Source organism: Engraulis encrasicolus, chromosome 23 (assembly GCF_034702125.1).
Source record: "Engraulis encrasicolus isolate BLACKSEA-1 chromosome 23, IST_EnEncr_1.0, whole genome shotgun sequence".
NCBI lineage: Eukaryota > Metazoa > Chordata > Actinopteri > Clupeiformes > Engraulidae > Engraulis > Engraulis encrasicolus.
Window position 1 is genome coordinate 32292704 of NC_085879.1, and position 21158 is coordinate 32313861.

Here is a 21158-nt window from a genome sequence, read left to right on the forward strand (position 1 = left end):
CACAATGACAATAGGAGTTGGAGTTTCCCATTTGGTCTTTCATGCTTTCACTTCACTACTACTTATTATCATTGTGTCTATATGTCTATACTGTTTATGTCTATACCTTAAGTATGTCTATGTCTGCATGGGAAAGTAAGACATGTAATTGCAATTCCTTGTATGACCAGTGCATGTTAAGAAATTTACAATAAAGCTGACTTGACTTGTTATATTGCCACATTGCACTTAGCTGATATTTTCAACCTATGGCAGCTATTTAGGTACAGGTTATTGATTTAAGTCCCTGAGAAAAGTGTGGGGTTTGATGCACCTTAGCGGAAAACATGACATTGGAATCCACAAACCTTCCGAATCCGATCACATTATTACATTACACTTCCACTATCCAAAGCGACCAACAGTCATTATTAGACAGGGTATTGGTTACAGTCCCTGGAGCAATGTGGGGTTAGGTCGCTAGTAGTGACAGATTTAGACTGGGTCATTACCATTTGGCTTATAACAGAGGTTGTCTGCATGGCATGACAGGGCTTGGCTGGCTATTGCTAAGCTAGCTGGAAACATGCTACAGTTCAGTTCCGTGTCTGTAATCAAAGTGAATCTCTCTGGTGTCGGCTTTCCTCTTTTCCTCTGCCACCATCACACGGGCGCCTGCGCGCGTGTGTGTGTCTGTGTCTGTGTGTGTGTGTGTGTGTGCGTGTGTGTGTGTGTGTGTGTGTTTGTGTCTGTGTGCGCCTGTGTGTGTGTGTGTGTCTTATCTCGGTGCTCTGATCTGTGTTTCACATGGGACAAGAGAGTAGACCCCTATCTCTTTCCCTTGCTCCCACACCACAGACAGCCCTGATAGGGAACGGCATGCACAAACAGGACACATGCAAACCCGACACGACACAGGAGCACGGAAATAAACCCCAAAATCATCTGAAGGGTATAGTGTACTAATAGGCTGGTTCAGGAGTAAACCTGGACCCTGTTTCTCGAAAGCATAGTTGCTAGCCAGTTAGCAACTTAGTAAGTTGCCAATGGGAAAATACATTGCAAAAAAGTAAGTTGCTAACTTAGTTAGCGACGACGCTGTCGAGAAACGCACTCCAAGTTAAGTAAAGAGGTAAATCATTTCTTAAGAACATGAGGACCCCAGGCTCTTCTATTAGATGATATGCCTCTTAACTTAACCTGAACCTTAGCTTTAGTCCTGAAGCATCTTCGTAGTAGAGCTTTAGCTTACCCCACTGGCCTTTACACACACAGGAACGTGAGACAGAGCCCAGGAAAAGACAACAAAATCCACTGTGAAAAATAAAAGGCATACTCACATGCTCGCTACATAATGAAACATAGTCATTTTTGTCTTACTAACAGGGATTACAAGTACAGAAGTGAAATTTAAATGTAGGAGATAATTTCATGGTACAATACTGCCGCCTTGAGGCAAGAAAAAGCAATTATCCATGAGATTAATTTTGTACTCCAAAGATGGGATCAGTGAGGTGCGCGCACATCCCAAAGCATGCACATTAAAAAACAAACAAGCACACAAAAAAACAGTTTTTGCGGTGCAGGATATAAATGAATGCAAAAATTAAATCAAAAGAAACATACCCACACTGCAGAAGCTTCCCCCCCCCCACAAAAAAAATCAATTCAAACTGCTCCAAGGGCTGTAAAAGTCCTCCAAGGGCTGCACTATGAACACAAACCATGATTTCCCCCTGCACTTAAGGCCTATATTGAAGGCAGCCACCTTTACAACAGACCCCACCTTCATTAAATCCCTTGAATATAAGTTAATTGTATTGAAAATGTATTTTCTAAGATTCCTTTAAAAATATGTCATATTTCATGTGAAGCTGCATAACATTACCCTGCCATAAACAGACTACTTTCCATTGGGGACCCAGGTTCGAAACCACCCTGGGTCATTTCTCAACCCTACATCTTCTCTCTCTCTCTCTCTCTCTCTCTCTCTCTCTCTCTCTCTCTCTCTCTCTCTCTCTCTCTCTCTCATATTTTTCAATTTCCTATCAATAGGGGTACGACATCCCCTACCCAGTTTAATACATATGCAAGAAGATGAATGTGAGGGACTGTCGAAGGAGTTAATATAACTGTAGAAAAGTGCGCAAACTCAGCATTTTTCACTAACATAGTGTTTCTGAACGGAAGCTCTACGACCCTCCAGGGAGGGCGTCAGGGAGCCCTTGGGGGGTGTTGAAAAGGAGTCCGATTTTTAGATGCGTCCCAGCATCTCTATAAGAGGGTCTGTCCGTCCGCTGTCCGTCCGTCCGTCCGTCCGTCTGAAACGCATTCCTTGTCTGAAACGCTGTCTTGTCTGAAACGCTGTCTGAAACGCATTCCTTCAATTGTTCCTCCTGTGTCCACAAGGCGGAGGCAGAGAGGCATTTTGGCCTGGAGCGAATGCGTGTCAAAACCAAACCGGCAAGGCTAAGCTGATAGCATTGTGAGACAACTGAGGGGTGCATTCAATTTTCGGCATTGTTTTGCGTTTGGACAGTGGTAGTCAACTTCGTTCCTTCTCCACAGCACACCAACACCACTGTGAGTGTCACTTAATGTTCACGGTCTTGTGATAGGCCTACACTTCGGCTGATAGTGTCGCGCTGTGCAGCTATTTTGGTTCATCAGAATGGAAATGAACGATTTAGAAGTCGGCAGGCAGTATTTCACACAGATGTTTGTGCTCGGATAGAGGGGCGTTAGCATTGCATAACGCTCCACGACATGGAACCGTAATAAGTTGACAGGCGACCAGCAGCGCTACAGCTCTTCCTCTAAACGTGAGTTTGCAAACATTCTGCCACTACGTTTCAGTGAGTAGTCAGTGTTCTCGAACTAGTAGACAGATGGGCCATTTGCATTTCACATACGCTGTGTTACTGATGTTCTCGGGCATATTGCAAGGGAGAGTCGTTTTCTGCTGGCGGGCGCGTGAACCCCACAGGTGCTTTCCCTTGCGCTCAGAGAGAGCACCGGACAGAACGCGTCTTTTGCTTCGTAATTGGTTTGCAGTCGTATGAATTTGGTAAACTCTGCCACTGAAGCTCACTGCTTTGTGCCTTGACGGTAAAAAGCTGGCATTGAAAATTAAGCGCACAATGCATCCAAAGGGTGAACCCATAGCGCATGATTCACCCAAACGGTTTTATTTATTTATTAGGCTATTTGGCGATGTTTAGTTTCTTTCCCACATGCACATGACGCTGAAATGGCGTGATAGCCTACTAAAGGTTGATAAATAACCTAGTACTAATAATATCTGGTAATTTGTAATGTAGCCACTTGATCTATGTGAAATTTGAAATTAGATGCTTCTTTTCCAAATCCAAGCATGATGACCTTATTATATTATGCAAAATATAAAGCTTTGTCTCGTCATTTCACTGCCTGCCACATTATTTGGAGTTTCCATGGGCAATAGGCTATGACCAATAAACAAAAAGCACATCCTCAGAGGGGGGTGGGCGTTGACAGGTTAGGAGGAGGCCAGCGGGGCGTTTTGGGGGGAAAAAAGGTTGGAACTGGCATAGAGGGACGCATCTGTTGTCCGCCTGTCGGCCTTGTTCTAATACTAAGGGGGCGTTGGTAGCCTGATTATCATCGACTTTCAAATCTCTTCGAGACTTGGTCTGACCAAGACCATAACAATGAACATTTCCCAAACGGCATGGTTGACCCGCTACCCTTATTTTGCTGTTTGCTTCCTGACAAAGTGGGAGGAGTTCCCGATTTTTCCGGTGCTCAGAAACGATATTTTTATTGCTCATTACCTGTCTAGAAGCAACGCTGAAGTTGTTGCATCACTAGGAGGACACTGCCTGGCTAGGGCGTTGGCAGGCTTGTGATGAGTTCAAGGGGGCATTAGCTGGAGTATGATGAGGTCAAGGGGCCATTTGTTTCAAAAGGTTGAGAACCACTGGACTAACACAACTTGGACAGATGGGAATCTCCACAGATAACCAGAGCCTAAAATATGAAGGAAAATTTGCCTGAAATAAGACAAATTTGAGTACATTTGAAAAATAACCACAACTATCAACAAACAAATAAGCAAACCTTTTTAGATTTGTCAAAAAACGCTGTTTTGATTTCGTCCACTGACGCATCAGGTTTTACTCCTAGTAGATCATAGTAGTTTGATGAAGACCTGTGAACAGAAGATGTGAACAACACAGAGAGGGAGAGATTTATTTATTTTTTATTGTGGAGGAGGGCAGAAGAATCGAACCTAAGTCGCATGCATAGCAGTCCAGTGCCCAGCCGACTAAGCCACGGCTGGGTCAGATAGGTAGAGATTTACCTAAGAAATACATACCCTTAAAGGTACACTGTGCAGGAAATGGTCAAAAAAGGTTCTGCAACTATGCTGATCATTGAAACTGGGCTGCCTATTGCCAAATTTGATCTTTTCATGAAGGTAATAAACTAATATTTTCTACAAACCCCAACTCCGGTGAAATTGGGACGTTTGGTAACCAGTGAATAAAATCAAAATGCTATCATTTTCAAAACATTCAATCTATTCATTAGATGGAGAATAGTGAAAAGACAGCATATTAAGTGTTAAAACCGAGAAAAAGTATTGTTATCGGGGACATATGTACTCATTTCTAATTTGATAAATGCAACACGTCTCAAAAGAGTTGGGACGGGGACGATAAAAGGCAGCAAATGTCGAGGAAGACTGAAAACAAAACAAAAGACAACACTTAACAGTTAAATACATTAACCGATGAGATGATCTTATATAAAAAACAGTGTTAATTCCTATCTTGGACATTATTTCACCAGCTTAAATAGTGGGTGTATTCCTTGTCATGTTTTGCAATGTTTTCCTTCCTGTAGTGCTTACAGTGTGACAGGTCTTGACCAAAAGCCCACCATTTTATCACCTGTTGGTCCTTATGATGGAGCCAAACGGTTAAAACATAGTAGAGAATGCAATTTGACTTTACTATGTGGCACTGGTGGCAGTAATCGAAGATCTCCCTTCAAAATATAATGCATGAGTGGCTTTTCATGCTGTTTAAAACCCATTTATACCATTCAGCACTGTATTTAACTCTACAGATGAGTGAGAACATCTTAACCAATGCACTACTGCACCCGCATGCCATCATGGAGGCTGACTTTTGACGTTATCACTAACACAAGTTGGATGGTCCATTTTCACTGTAGCACAGGATGTGCAATGCTCTATTATTGTCAAAAAGAATGGACTTCTACAACTTCTGCTGACTTCTGTAAGCAAAGGACAGTTTCCCATGTCTTCTGGGTCTATTTCAAGTGAGCTCAGGTGCTTAGGAGAATGTTACACCCCTGTATCATTTGCACGCATTAAGCATTCTTAATATGGTCAATTTTCAATAGCTCTAATTCCTGGAGTGCTAGAGTGAGACTACAGCCAATATATATTTCATGATGTCATGAACCTATACAATGTCTTTAATAACAAAAAAATGTCTTGTATGCACTCAATCGTGGTAAATCAAAGGGAATTCAAAAATGTATGTAATAAATATGGTAATTATTCCCTTTGCATCTTTAATTCTGAGTGACTCAGCCTCTCTGTGATGATCTTATAGCTGGACACCTATATTGTCCGTCAGTCCAATTCATTTTGAAATGTTCTTCTTTGTTGTTTTATCTTATTTGGATGTTTACTAAATTGAACTGATCCCCGTCCCAACTCATTTGAGACTTGTTGCATTAATCAAATTAGAAATGAGTACCGTACATATGTCCCCCAAAACAATATTTTTTCTCGGTTTTAACACTTAATATGTTGTCTTTTAACTATTCTCCATCTAATGAATAGATTGAATGTTTTGAAAATGATAGCATTTTGATTTTATTCACTGTTTACCAAACGTCCCAACTTCACCAGAGTTGGGGTTTGTATTATAGCCCAAGTACAGTCATTTTTACAGCTAAAAATGGCTATTTCTGCAAATTCAAAATGGTGGACCATGGAGAAGATCCCCCTTTTCATGTATGAAAAGTGCCATTTTTCCAGTTATAATGAATACTTTGATGGTGGTGGTAAGTATTCATGAAAAAGGTAACATAAAGGAATGGGTAGCATGAATTCTGGAAATAAACAACTACAAATCTTACACAGTGTACCTTTAAACATAAAATATACTATACTACCATTCAACTGAATTACAAGGAGACATAAAAGGAAACTGGAGACATAACTTTGAAGAATAACTGATCTGCCATGTTTGCTTGGTGTGTGTGTGTGTGTGTGTGTGTGTGTGTGTGTGTGTGTGTGTGTGTGTGTGTGTGTGTGTGTGTGTGTGTGTGTGTGTGTGCGTGTGCGTGTTGATTATAAGCATGGGAGTATCAATCAATCAATCAATCAATCAATCAATCAATCAATCAATCAATCAATCAATCAACCAAATCACCATCCACAAACACACACACGCAAACACATATACACACACACACGAAATACATTTAGCACATCCTCCCTCTCTGCCTTACCTGTTAATGGCTGCCTGTGTGGAGAGGAGCTTTGCAGTTTTGATGTACCAAACACAGCTATGGCACAGACGCAGATGTGCTTCCAACTGCATCCTGACGCAGAGAGTGGACAACAGGGAATAGCGAAAACAACCTTGGAGGGGGAAAAAATAGAAGATGGTATGATGAAGAAGGTAATGATACGACAACAACTATATAATTATAACCAGGGCGCTGAAGTAACTTTTTTTCATCACCAGCAAAAATGACTAAAATATGTTAATCTTACTAGCCAAATACACACTCCCTAACGGGTCAAATAGGCTATTGAGTTGGTCTTTTCTACCAGCCAATCTCAAATCTCACCATCACTTGGCCGGTTGGCTGGTGTTCATTTAAAGCCCTGATTATAACTAAGCTACATAATCACTATATAATAACAAAACAAGACTCATTCCCATTAGCCTATCACTTCACAGTGGTAGGCAAAAAAACAGTCATTTTCAATAATGAGGTAAAACGTAAATGGTACTAAAAAGGCAGCTGGAGCTGAACAAAAAAAACAATGGCCATATTGAATTTACAAACTGGCAGAAAAACTGTAGGCTACTTGTCCATCTGTCTGGTATGGTGAAAAAATACAGTTTAGTAGTCTATAGGTAGCGTACTTGATGGGAGAGAGGGTGGTAGACTGTATGCTATAATACAGGCGTCCCCAACATGGTGCCCGCGGGTGCCAGGTAGCCCCCCAGGAGCTTCTGAGGTGCCCACCAAGGATGTTAACAGTGACAACTACCAGATTTAATCACAGTTAATGCTTTTCTGAATTTAATTAAGAGATTATTCTTTATAACCGATAAGCAAATAATCATTCAATAATAGTGTGATTTGAGAATGACGCCAAGACATCAGTAGAGGATTTTGAACAGAAGTAGCCCTCAGTAGCCAAAATAAAGACCCAGAAAGGTTGGGGAGTGGGGACCCCTGCTAAAATACATGCATATAAAAATTCATTCAGCCTTTTGCTTGGAATCAGACTGCATGTTCCTATGGCCGACCACTTGGGGCAGAGCTTTGTCACTGCTTGTTTTGACATGAGAGCACTGAATGTACCATTCATATGGGCCATGCACAGTCAGCATCCCCACTCACTCTGCTCTCGTGTCTTCCACATGTTCCAAACAACACACAACTCCGAGAATAGAACTCTCTCGAGTCAGTGAGTTCAAGTCTCTCATACAAGACTTTTGATCAGTCCAGCAGCGTGGTGTGGAGTGTTTTGTAAACACGGTCTGTGCACGCGCACCAAACAGCGTTTAGGTAAGTTGAAATAGCATTCATGTGGATAAACCACAATATAGTTGTACACATCATGTGGTAACAGACAACTGTCTGTAGGAACACAGAGGGTGCACAATCACAAGCAACGTTGGTGCTCATTCACTGCTCACTAAGCTCAATGAAGACCAGCCAGAAACTGACTGAGCTACCAATAACACGAGCTAGCCCATAGCCAGGCTGTACTCTATTGACAGTAATAATAAAACGCTGCTCCCCTTTGGCGTTAACGGCGCCAGAAAGTATCATTGTGAATGATTTCTTGCCCCCGGTCATGTCATATCATGCCAGGCCTACTATGAAATCCCTAAAAATAGGTTTAGAGGACTCGGCTCAACAAAGAGCTTTCATAACTCCAAACCTGCCACCGCAGTTGCATAACTGAGGAGACATAGGGAATGAACTGAACACACTGTTCCAACTTCCAGTACACTAATTTAGGAACGTACAGTGCGCCAAAACGCCACGAATCAGTCCAACGTATATTTACATACAAAATATTGTAAAGTCGTTTTAAAATAAAATAAAAAACTTAAACACTTTGCAAAAAACACGAACAGCTGCTGCTTATACATTGCCAACAGCTTTATCTAACAGGTTTGCATTTTACAAGTCAACATGCATGCATCATCTGCAGTAGAAATCAAAAGGCAAGTGTATTTTTCACAATTTTGTAAGTATTTTTAACTGTACCTGATCTCTGCTAGCACTTCTGCCGTCGCATGTTTTGTGTGTATTATGGGAGGGGTTTGGGTGTGACGTAAGATTTGATATCCGGTGAACTTTCCTGTAGTTTTTCGGTGTCGTTGATGAGTTTTTCCAGACACCAGACGTCCGAAGTGAATGATTGACGAACAAGAGCCCATCATTACACATTTAACTTTTGTTGAATAGATAACACCAAACACGTCGTTCTCGAAACAAACAGACAACAACCAGGCAGTCGGGTTTAAAGTAAGTGACTGCAGAGCAAGATTAGCTTCATAGCCTACTAAACAAGCTCTAATATCATGCTAACGAGAACGTAGCCAAGTATCGCAACTCTTGCACTCAATACAGCCGTGCAAACTTTGTAAAACGTAACAGTTAATCAGCCTATAATCGGAAATGAATAATTACTTGGGCAGTCCCGAATGCAATGCTGGTTAAATTTTACAGCAGCTGTAGCTAATGGCAACGGAACCTTTTACCCACTTCCTAATCAGATATATCAGACTCCACTAATGATGGCTGAGGATTTCTTTTAACTGTAAACTTGAATGACCTGTTCCCAGAACAATGTGACCGATGGCACTTGACACGATCATAGTGACTGATTACCAAGAGTAAAGGAAGGCTACTACTACTTTCGCCCAACATCACTATCAATTTGCTGGACACCAGTATGTTGACAGGTGAATACTGGCTTTTAAAACTTCTCATCTACTGCTCATCTACTTAGAATTTCCTTGACTTCCGGATTACCACAATAGCTTGCTCGAAACTTCAAACGGTGTTCAGACCGACTGCAGTCCGAGTGCTTCCACTGGCATAGCAATTTACAAGTGAGGAAGGAAAAAATGGACCCAGAAGTGTCTGTTTTGCTTCACTGTGGGACCTGGCGGGGTCTGCGAGAAGATCAAGTGCAAGTTGAACTGTCCTCGAGGTAAATAAATAACAACACAGGCCACATCTTGGCCGAGCAAAATCATGGTTACTCACAGACAAAGAAGGTGTTAGATGCTGTACATTCTTTGTCACAGATCAGAAATGCTGTGTGGCTTACTGGTTTCTGCAAGATCAAATTTGTTTACTTCACTATAAATTATGTATCATTTACTTTTTGATTCAGATATGATATCAGTCAGTAGCTAGGCTTCATATTTTAATGGCAAATGTTTCAGCTACCCTTTACTTGTGCTGTATCGGGATCCAATGCAATTCCCACGCAGGGTTTTGCCTGGTTACCACCAGACCTAATCACAAGTGAGATTGTCTTTCAGATCGAAACGATTGTGTAGAACTAGGCAGTATGGGAGTTCCCAGGCTATGCAGGGTTGGCCTTGGCTTAGCATTAAAAAGCTTAAGGACCCATTGAGAACAAAAGTTTGCGTAGTAATAACTTTGCCCCACCTCTCCCATTCAGGTTCAACCGGCACTCTGTACCAGAGGCAGAGACGCACATTCAATCACTGTGGGAGGAGAGGATCGCAAGAGAGCCCTGGCTTTTCAATGGAGCCAAATTCAGGTTTCACTCAGCGAAATGGACCAATCCCCAACACCCCACTCCTCCTGCTACCACTACCACACCTACGGCAAGACCATGTGATGATACTAAGTCAGTACAAGACCACGTTGATAAGGCTACACCGGACACTTTCACTCACACGCCACACAGCTGCTGCTGTCCCAGAGACACTGGTCACAATAAGACGGCAGCACACAGCCAGCATGATGCGCAACCGTCCATCGTTGCTCCCACGTCCCACAGCGGAGACCGCATAAACCCTGTCGTGACGTCCACAGGTACTGGGGTCAATGGAGACCGTGAAAACGGAAGCAGCCCAGTCTCAGTGAAGTCCGCACCTGTGGAGGATGAATCAGGAGACGCAGGGAGGAAGAGGAAGAGGAGAGAGACAGCTCTGCTCAGCCTGCAGGTTTGTATGGATAGTAGGGGTGTAAATATAATGATCGATGATGTATTGATGCATCGATCCTACGGCCGACGATCGAATCGTATCGTATCATGGGGCATTCTTAAGTATTGAAAATAATCGAATCGCTGGCCCCTGCCCAATGCCCTAGTTCAGGGTCAATGATGGGTTTTGGGCTCAGACGTCAAGTTGGTACTACCGCAGCTAATGCCCAAAAATTAGTTACTAATTGGTAATTAATGTACTGCAAGGAATGCTTCTAAGATAATCCACTAAAATCTGTACTCTACTCCACTGTACTGTACTCTACTCTGAAGTAACTCCACTCTCCGCTAAAGTAACTACTCTACTCCACTGTACTGTACTCTACTCTGAAGTAACTCTACTCCCCGCTAAAGTAACTACTCTACTCCACTGTACTCTACTTAACTGTACTCTGCAGCTGGGCCTGACGTGCTATAAGGACTACCTGGGTACCAACTGGTCGGAGAGCGTGCCTGAGCTGCAGGAGAAGGGGAGGGCGCAGCTGGGGGACGAGCAGGCCTTGCTGGCACAGCCGCTAGGGGTGGGCGCCGTCATGGCAACCGCTGACGGACAGGTGGTGTTGCTAAGGAGGAGCCTGAAGGTGGCGGAGGCCGCCGGACAACTGGACATACCTGGCGGACATCCCGAACCAAAGGTAAACACTTGACACAATTAAAGGATAACTCCAGCCAATTTCAACATGCAGTTGTAATGCTCACGCTACCCTGGACTTGTCAGTACCTGAGATTTTTTTTCCTTCAGCCTTTTTCCGAGATTCTGGTCATTGCAATGGGGGCAGTTGTTTGTTAACATTTTTTAAAAAAAAATGGTTTTATTTATTCCCAAAAACATCCAAAAGGTTATGCAACATCACCACACAACTAGCAAACAGCTATAACTTTTGGGAAAATATTCGGAGTAGTAAATGGTATTGGTGCCCTATTTTTTGGAACTTGCCGATACCGATACCACCATTTTAGTGCAGTATCGGGGCCCCGGTCGATACTGGTATTGGTATCAGTGCAACACTAGTTTTAATGTCCCTTCTTATATGCTGTGTGTGATGGAGTGACCACTATGGTTGCGGGTGTGTTCTGACTGCCACGCCAGCGAGTCTGGCTCTTTGATGTAGCGGTCAGAGCCCTGGTTTACTACGCCAGAAGGGCCGGGTTCAAGTCCCGGCAGGCCAACTCTACTCCCCTTCGCTACACTTTGTCTAAGGGCATCAGTGAGGAAATGAAGCTCATATTGGTTTTATTGTCCCTTTTTATAGGCTGTGTGTAAGGGCATCAGTGAGGACCAAATCACCATGGAGACTATGCAGGGGCAGGAGGAGGCGGTTCTCACAGAGATCTTCTCCTCCGTGTTGGCCGAGATTCGAGACGAGGTGAGCATGAATGCACAGCTCGGAATATTATATCATCTATCTATATCTATCTATATGTCTATCAGTGTTCACGCTAGAATTCTTACTGGCCGGACAAGTGGCCGGCTGCATTGCAGAATACCGGACATTTAGAATATCTAACGGACCTTCCCTCATATAGCCAAACACACACTCCCTAATGGGTCAAAGTGGCTAGTAAATAGGTCTTTTCTACCAGCAAAACTTAAATTTCACTAGCATTGGGCCAGTTGGCTGGTGTTAAAGAGCCAGCTGCTTGTATGTACGAGGAGCAAACGTGCGCTCTCTTTCACATACCCGAGAGCTCGAACAAACTGAAAGGGAAAAAAACAGCCAGCCAACGTGCTGCGCGCATAGGCATATCTAGCCAAGTTATCGACAGAAAACATTGTGTTTTATCAGCAAACCCGAAGAGGATTTCCCTACTCAAATTGGGTAACGAGGGTATGCCTAAGAGCAGTAACGGTAACAACGCTACTGAAATTTGAACTGTATTACGTTGCGTTCCTGCGCTTTCAAGGGAATTGACACGTTCCGTAAGACGCTCTATATAGGCTATGTGGGCGTGTGAGATAGGCTACATCCACTAGCCATTTTGGCCGGTGATGAAAAAAGTGATAAAGCCCTGCATGCACTTTTACTGGGACTTCTCATGAGCATATCGTTCTCTGAAATGTTTAATTTGACCCTCGACTGTAGCCTAGCCTACTTGGAGATCCACCATCATTTTTCAGCAGAGGTAAAAGTGAAAGTGATTCGATGCTGCGATGCTGCGCATGCCATGGCATTGGGTCCCAGGCTTGACTTGGAAACTGGGCATGAAACGGTTTTGCAAGCGCAATGCCCTTTGTGTTTACTGATAAAATAAATAAAAAAAAACCCTGAATTGTTCCTCGACATCAGCCAGCGTGAGTCAAGTGATAGGGAAGCAACTTGATTGGGGAGAACACCGTGGGGGACGAGAGCGCAAGCAACACTATTGCGTGCGGTTTAGACTATGACGCTCATTTACATAGGCTATTCATAACTATTTTCGGCTTTGTTCAGTTTCATATCACTGGTGTTTTGTGTAACATTCAGTATTTAAAATGAGCTAATATTATTTACTGATTAATTTTAGTCATTTTTTGTCGGACATTTTGGCCGGTCACATTTTATTTTGCCGGTCATTCATGATGCAAAACGGCCAATGTCCGGCCACAGCCGGCTAACGTGAACCCTGATGTCTATCTACACTAGTGTTTCTCAACGGGGGTAAAATGCTGCTCATGAGGTAAAACCAAGAAATGCAGAGGAATTATGGAATGTAATTCAATTAACCTGGGCTGCACTACCCGTTGACCTTTGTCAGACTTTGGTCAACTCTATGAAGCACAGATGCGAAGCATTTATCAGAAACCATGGTTATGCAACAAAATATTAGATAAGGATGCTCAGCAAAGATCTCCAGAATTCTTTCGTGCGTACAGTACATTTGAGTTTCCAAAGACATATCAGCACTGCCATTGTTTTGAACATTAGATTTCTGTTAAATGTTATAAAATTGAATTACTTTTCCCAATGTTCTTGCTTTGAAATATAATGTGCTGTGTCCTCAATGCATTTTTGCTCATGAAAGTAGAATTTATTTGAAGAATTTTGACATTCACTCAGTCTTTGTAAAGACACAGCTATTATTTTGAGCACTAAGGTACACTATGTAACCCCATGTTCCTGTTCTCCAATGGCAGGTGAACATCCCCCTGAGTTGCCTGAGTGAGCCCATCTTGCTGGGGATAGCTCTCAACCACACAAGCGCTGGGAGGCCTAGTGCTGAGTTCTACGTCAGGTACAATAAACCACTCACTCTCTCACACACACACACACACACACACACACACACACACACACACACACACACACACACACACACACACACACACACACACACACACACACACACACACAGTTATAAGTACTATAGTCAGCCTGCCAAGCCCCAAAAATATATGTTTGATGGCATTTTCTGTTAAAAGTTGGCAACCATGCCAGAAGTTATCAGCATGGGCTAAGGTTTCAGAATCACCTGGTTGCCAACACGGAACTTGACCTTTAAGGTCAAATATGAAGGTCAAAAGGTCAACCACGGTCAAATAACAGTGTTATTTAGTTAAAAATTGTTAAAAAGATGTTAAAAGTGGGCAACCATGCCAGAAGTCATCAGCATGGACTAAGGATTCAGAATCAACTTGTTGCCAACACGGAACTTGACCGTTAGGGTCAAATTTAAAGGTCAAAAACAATGTATTTTCTGGTTAGTCTATTTTGGGAACTGTATATTCATGGAATTCTTTTTCAAATGTAAGCAACCATGCTAGATGGTATCAGCATGGACTAAGGTTTCAGAATCACCTGGTTGCCAACATGGAACTTGACCTTTAAGGTCAAATTTGAATGTCAAAAACAATACATTTTCTGGTTTGCCTTTTTTGGAGGGGGGCTTCATATTCATGGAATTCTTTTTCAAAAGTTGACAATCATGCTTGAAGTTATCAGCATGGACTAAGGTTTCACGGTCCATGGTTGCCAGCATGGAACCTGACCTTTAAGGTCAAATTTGAAGGTCAAAAGGTCAATCGGGGTAAAAAAAAAAAAAAGGTTTTTTTTTGTGTGATGTGCTTTCATAAAATACAAGTTGTTTGCATTATGTATTGAATAATTAGTACTTGGAGGAGATATTTCATATTATTTAAATCATTTTAGGTGAGTGAAAGTATTGGAACAAATAATTGTAAAGAAAATAAAACACGGTTTTGATGAGGTTTCTCCCGAAGCGGACAGCGCTGTCAAAAGTTGCATTTGGGGTTTTCTGACAGTGGACGGTGGAAGTGGTCGCGAGAGTCACACTTCACCTACTGTAAGTATCAGATGACTCTGGACAGTGATTAATTAACCTTTTAATTATACTTAGATCACCTTTAAACCCAAGTCTTCAGTGAACAACAAAAACAAGGAAATTTGCCTTTCTGTTCCAATACTTTAGGGGACTGTATATTTAGAAGTTATATAGTCTTTATTATTAGGGTATGAGTGAAAGTGATTATTGCAAATTGTCAATAACAAGAATGGAATTGATCATATTGTTTCTTTACTTCAATCATAATTAAAACAATAATTAAAATTCAAATGTGATGTCAGTACATACTGGATATTTATGTATTTAAAGGAGCTATTGTTGCTGTTATTACAAAAAGGTTGTGTCATCCAGATCATGTTCTATCCCTACGGCGTTTAAACATTCTACATTTTAATCACATGCAGGTATACAGGGCTGTCCATTCCTCAGGGAACTGCAGGCATGTATTGCCCACTTGGTTCTACAACCACATCTTATCAGTAATAAGCTACTATGTGGAACTGGAGGTTTCCTTTACCACACAGCCATCAAGTGTTGGTCTACAACTTTCCAACCACCTGTCTCCTCAGTGTCTTTGTCAATATGTACTTTGTCAGACTGCAGCCATACATTTGCCTGCTGATTTGCTTATGCAAGATGCAATCCATATGCATCACTTGGTGGTAACATATCAATTGCCTTTTTGTCTTCTGAAAATAGTCGATCAATACCCAAAGATAAGCATGGTGCTTTATACAGGTGACACAAAAACTCAAGCCTGGGAAATTGCAACAGAACATTCTACAGTAGCCATGAGAACATCAAGAGAAGTGTGCAATACTTGCTCTACTCTTACTGTAGGTTATTTCCTAACCATGATATGACATAGCAAATCAGCAAGTATCCTTCATTGCTATAACCATTTGAAACACATCAGAAATAACTGAAGTCATTATTTTTTCTATGGAAAGAAGCAAATTCACTGGTGAGCCAAGGCATATCACATTTCATACCAGCAGCTTAATGTGCTTCACAAAGAAGAATAAAGTAATAAAGTAATTGAGATGACCAGAATGAATACAAGTTTAAGTTAATTTTATGCTAATGAGCTATGGTGAATGTCTAAGGATGACAGGCCAGAGCCCCTCCATGATAAGCCAAATCAAACATTAAATTATAGGCCTACTAATTATTCAATATACAGTACCATGCAAACAACTATTTTATGAAAGCACATCACCAAAAAACTGATTTTTTTTATTGATCTCGGTTGACCTTTTGACCTTCAAATGTGATCTTAGAGGTCAAGTTCCATATGGTAACCAGGTGATTCTGAAACCTTAGTACATGCTGATACGTTCTAGCATGGTTGCCAACTTTTGAAAACAATAATTCCATGGATATAAAGATCATCAAAAAAGACTAACCAGAAAATACATTGTTTTTGACCTTCATATTTGACCTTAAAGGTCAATTCCCTCGTGGCAACCAGGTGATTCTGAAACCTTAGTCCATGCTGATAACTTCTAGCATGGTTACTAACTTTTGAAAAAGATTTCCACGAACACAGTCCCCCAAAAAGTCAAACCTTAAAATATATAGTGTTTGACCTTTTTAACCTTCAAATTTGACCCTAAAGCTCAAATTCCGTGTTGGCAATAAGTTGATTCTGAATCCTTAGTCCATGCTGATGACTTCTGGCATGGTTGCCCACTTTTAACAACTTTGTAACAATTTTTAACTAAATAACGCTTGTCACCCGCCCTCCACCACGCTGTTATTTGACCGTGGTTGACCTCTTGACCTTCATATTTGACCTTAAAAGTCAAGTTCTGAAACCTTAGCCCATGCTGATAACTTCTGGCATGCTTGCCAACTTTTGAAAAAGAATTCCATGAATATACAGTTCCCAACAAAGATTAGCAAGAAAATACCCTGTTTTTGACCTGTTGGCCTTCAAATTTGACCCTAAAGGTCAAGTTCAGTGTTGGCAACAAGTTGATTCTGAATCCTTAGTCCGTGCTGATGGCTTCTGGCATGGTTGCCCACTTTTAACAACTTTGTAACAATTTTTAACTAAATAACACTGTTATTTGACCGTGGTTGACCTCTTGACCTTCATATTTGACCTTAAAAGTCAAGTTCCGTGTTGGCAACCAGGTGATTCTGAAACCTTAGCCCATGCTGATAACTTCTAGCATGGTTGCCAACTTTTAACAAAAAATGCCATCAAAAGTTTATTTAAGCACCTTAGCTGCGGATGGCAGGCTGACTATATGGGTCGGGAGTCGGGACCAAACCTATGGGTCGCCAAAGATCCACAGGTGGTCGCGGTGCCCTCTTGATTTTAAGGGGTTTAATTGTATTACCATATATAGCCCATGTTGAATAAATGACAAAGCATCTAAACTAATATATGCATAAAAGCATCAAAATGTAAGTGCTACATTAAACATTTACTCTATATTCTACCGTTAGACGAATAAAATGATAGGCCTAACTAAAATGGGTTTTCGCAGGAAACAGAGTATCATATTACTCCCTCTTGTGTGGGCGCTCGCGCGGTTGGGTCACCAAAGCTTACAATGGTAAAAATATGGGTCCCTGAAGAAAAAGGTTGGGAACCACTGCTGTAGAGCACACTGGGCATTGCCCTGAACCACACCAGTGTTGGCAGACCCAGCGCAGAGTCCTATGTCATGTACAGTAAACACCAGTTACACACACACACACTCTCTCTCTCTCCCTCACCGTCATAATGCCTTTGCCGACTGAAGGTACTTCATTGAAGTTAGGGAGATGATCTTCGATCAGAGGGTTGCAGGTTCAAATCCCAACCAAATACCGGCAAACACCGGTTTCTCACACACACACACACACACACACACACACACACACACACACACACACACACACACACACACACACACACACACACACACACACACACACACACACACAGACAGACTGGGGATTGGCAGACACAGTGCAAACTTCTACGTCAGGTACATTAAACATTAAACCAGTTACACACACACACACACACCATTATTATGCCTTTGCCTACCAAAGTTGTTCTTTGGTCAGAAGGTTGCAGGTTCAAATCCCAGCTCTACCTCTGCCCCCACATCAATGCATGGCTCAAGTGTCCTTGATCTAGGCACCTAACCTCAGATTCCTCCAGGGGCTGTAACCAATACCCTTCATGAATGAATGAATGATTTCTCTTCACACCATCATTAGACTTTCAGTTATGAAAAAGGTATATTTGTGTGGAGGGAGAGGGTCCCCATAATAGATCGTGGCTCGGGCCGTTTTTTTCTGTCCGAGCCCGGCCCTCAGCCGACAGAAAAGTGATCAACCCCGACCCGAGCCCGAGACTAATTAAAATGTTTGTGTCCGAACCCGTCCGAAGCCCGAGACCACTATAATAACAACAGAACCTGTGCGCAAGCAAGATTTTCTATGTGGGCTCCTCCATACTCAAAATAGCACGTGATAAATAGCCAGGATAGGCAACTAGGATGAGGCAATTTGCAGTAGCCTAATTTAGTTACGCACGCATAGTAAGTATAAACACACGCATAGCCTACATGTGACAGCGCACCTTATGTTTCTTTCGGTTAGACCAGAGATGTTGGGTGCGGTGATCAAATGCATGGGAGGGGCGTGAGAGGATAAGAAAGGCGAAAACTAACGAATACGGTTTGGATGCAGTCAGCGCGGCTATGGACGCATTTGTTACGTTACTGTTAGTGCAAATAAATCCCCGCGAGCCGGTGAAGATGCCACTCCTTGTCGTTAAGAAGGATGGGCTATAAGTTCACCCCGAAGAACAGTAGCCTGTTCGGCCCTCCAATGTCATTTCCCCTTATGCCCATGCGGTCAATATAAAATCAGGAAAGGTTGCACGCGCATAGTTACAACTGTAGGCTACAGTAAAAGTGATAAGAATTAAGAACCTACGTGAAGGACATGAAATGTCACAGCGGACAAAATAGTAACAGGAAACCTCTTCGCCCCTACCTTAGGCAACTCCACGTAGCGTGTGCGTCTTCTTTAATCCATATTATGCTCCTTGCTAGTTGCTACCCCTTGCTGGAAATGTAATCCTTGGCGAGCAATGCAGTGACAAACTTCGTCATTTTATGTTCAACATTTAAGACAGCACCGAAGGCATGCTAAAACATGGCCTACACTAGGCCTACAACAAAAGACCACGCGTTCACTGACAACTGTTGATTTGGCGCTTATTAAGAAAGCAAGTTGACTCGGCATTCCTGCTCGGCTGACTGGGAGTGAGCGTCCATGTTGCCACTGGTAACTGGCGCGTGCATACAGCCAATAATAATCACTCGCATGAGTAGCCTACCAACATTTTCATTTATGCATATTCAATTACTTATTTTTTAATCACAAAACTGCCGTTTGCGTGAACTGAAACGTTTCCTCTGGTTGCTTACACTTTTCACAATATCTGTTTGCTTCAAGCCCGAGTCCGACCCGAGTCCGACAGATATTCTATTTTTTTTGTCCGAGTCCGGCCCGGCCCGTCGGGTTCCGACCCGGCCCGTCGGGCTTCGGTCGGGTTGCCATGCTCTGCCCCATAAGGAGCTAAATACAAGCTTATAAGCTGGGGCCCGCATTTGTGCATTGTGGCAAATATAAGTGAAGGAAAAAAAAGAGATTGTCAGGCATACAAATGTGCAAAACCGTTATAACAACCTGCATTCATTCTTCAGCATACAGAGTGGTTACAAGAGACATTTAGCAGTTGTGGCAGGCAGTAACCATTTGAAAACACACTCACACATTCACAGACACACAGATTTGCATACATCACATTTACACACACACACACACACACACACACACACACACACACACACACACACACACACACCTGCACAATCCAGCTAACCATGGAAGAGGTGATTTTAGCTATAGGTTTGTATTAGTTCACTTAATGTTTTTTGAAGTCGGAGATAGAGGGCATCATCTTCAGAGCTTCATCCAGTTATTCCAGATCTATCCATCTATCTTTCCATCTGTCTATTTATCCATCTGTCTATCTATCTACACTAGTCATCTAAACAGGCAATGCTATAAATGATTAAAAAGAGACTGAATTTGAGGTGTATTCCAATTAATCACTTAAAGAAACGTGTAAGCTAAGTCTAAGCTGATTTGATAAAAGTGTCAGCTAAGTGTCATGTAATGTTGACCGTGTACTTTTTGGACAGGTGCTCTCTGACAGCAGAGCAGGTCAAAGCCACCTACACGCTCGGAGGCCCGGAGGCTAACGAATCCACAGACATCGTTTTTCTGAAGGAGACGGTAAGCGCAGAGCATCGCTCACATTACTGTCACTATAATTGTTTCTGATGGTATATACTACTACACTATACTGTATATACTGTTTACAACTACAGCCGTAGTTGGTTAGTCTAAAGTTGTGATGCATAATAATAAAATATTTATATTCCTTTAATACAAATGTTTTATAATGATAATATTGTATATATATATATATAATATATTGTAATATAAAGTGAATATATTATTAATGTCTAATTATAATAAACATTTTAATTTGTAATGTATTTTCTTTTCATTCTATTCTTTTTGTCTGAAGGAATTATTGAGTCTAAACAACAGCTCCCCCCTGTGGTTGGAATTGTGTCCATCAGCTAAAGGAGCCATCATACTTCACCAGCTGGTTATGTCGACCAAGACATCGGCACCCCCACGATAGCTGCTGCTGCTGCTGCATAGAGTTGTAAAAAGTACTCTTACAGATGTAAGTACAACACTAGTGGTATGAAATTACAAAGTTTAAATCATGTAATATACTGTACCACTGGTGTTGTAAGAGTAATTGTACTTTTATACAACTCTGCTCCTGCACATGTACAGTATTTAACTTTACTGCCAAGAGTCCATGTAAATAACAACCACAGAAGCAGATATTTAACAGAATAAATATATCGTTTTTATTCTTTTCTTTCAAAACTTGGAACCATTCTGGAACGTGTTGCATAGCACAGAACAAAAGGATTCGTTTCATCTCCTTTGAAATACAGCATACAGGAGTACCGTGGCTTTACCACAGCAAACACAAGGAATGTCTAGTTAAGGCAGATAAGAAAAAGCAATACCGACTCCTTCAGGATTAAAATGTGTCCCATGCCAATTTTAAATGGCATTTTTTTTTACAACGGTTAGTACAATAACTTTGTTGACTTGTACATGTATGTTTCTATGACACTGCTGGTTCAGGGGATTGGGTGTGTGTGATTGTCTCTATTGTGCAACGACATGGTGTATGTAAAGTATTAAATCGTCTTTTCAACAGCTCGGATCGAATTGGGTCATTTTTTCCCTTTCTTTA

The 21158-nt window shown here is 41.9% G+C and overlaps 2 protein-coding genes across 2 annotated transcripts in view; one reads left to right on the forward strand and one right to left on the reverse strand.

Moving 5' to 3' along the window:
* dnajc4 (DnaJ (Hsp40) homolog, subfamily C, member 4) overlaps window positions 1–8609 on the reverse strand; it is a 17596-nt gene extending 8987 nt beyond the window's left edge. Inside the window, exons 1-3 of the mRNA XM_063190445.1 lie at window positions 8524–8609; window positions 6514–6646; window positions 4078–4168 (exon numbers count right to left, since the gene is read on the reverse strand). Of these exons, the coding sequence (XP_063046515.1) occupies window positions 4078–4168; window positions 6514–6605 (183 nt within the window). The 5' untranslated portion in view covers window positions 6606–6646; window positions 8524–8609. The remainder of the gene's footprint in view (window positions 1–4077; window positions 4169–6513; window positions 6647–8523) is intronic.
* A 41-nt stretch (window positions 8610–8650) lies between these two features.
* On the forward strand, window positions 8651–21121 carry nudt22 (nudix (nucleoside diphosphate linked moiety X)-type motif 22). The gene is made up of 7 exons (XM_063190444.1): window positions 8651–9475; window positions 9956–10466; window positions 10906–11142; window positions 11761–11874; window positions 13623–13720; window positions 20011–20104; window positions 20403–21121. Exons 1-7 carry the CDS (start codon window positions 9390–9392, stop codon window positions 20520–20522), a joined length of 1260 nt encoding a protein of 419 aa, XP_063046514.1. The 5' UTR covers window positions 8651–9389; the 3' UTR covers window positions 20523–21121.
* Window positions 21122–21158: the final 37 nt, after the last annotated feature.

What these genes read in the sequence shown, in the direction of transcription:
- nudt22 (XM_063190444.1), top strand. Translation starts at nt 9,390, where the DNA reads ATGGACCCAGAAGTGTCTGTTTTGCTTCACTGTGGGACCTGGCGGGGT. An exon ending in CAGCTCTGCTCAGCCTGCAG is followed by an intron (nt 10,467 to 10,905) that starts GTTTGTATGGAT and finishes TGTACTCTGCAG; the next exon opens with CTGGGCCTGACGTGCTATAA. An exon ending in TCGTTTTTCTGAAGGAGACG is followed by an intron (nt 20,105 to 20,402) that starts GTAAGCGCAGAG and finishes TTTTGTCTGAAG; the next exon opens with GAATTATTGAGTCTAAACAA.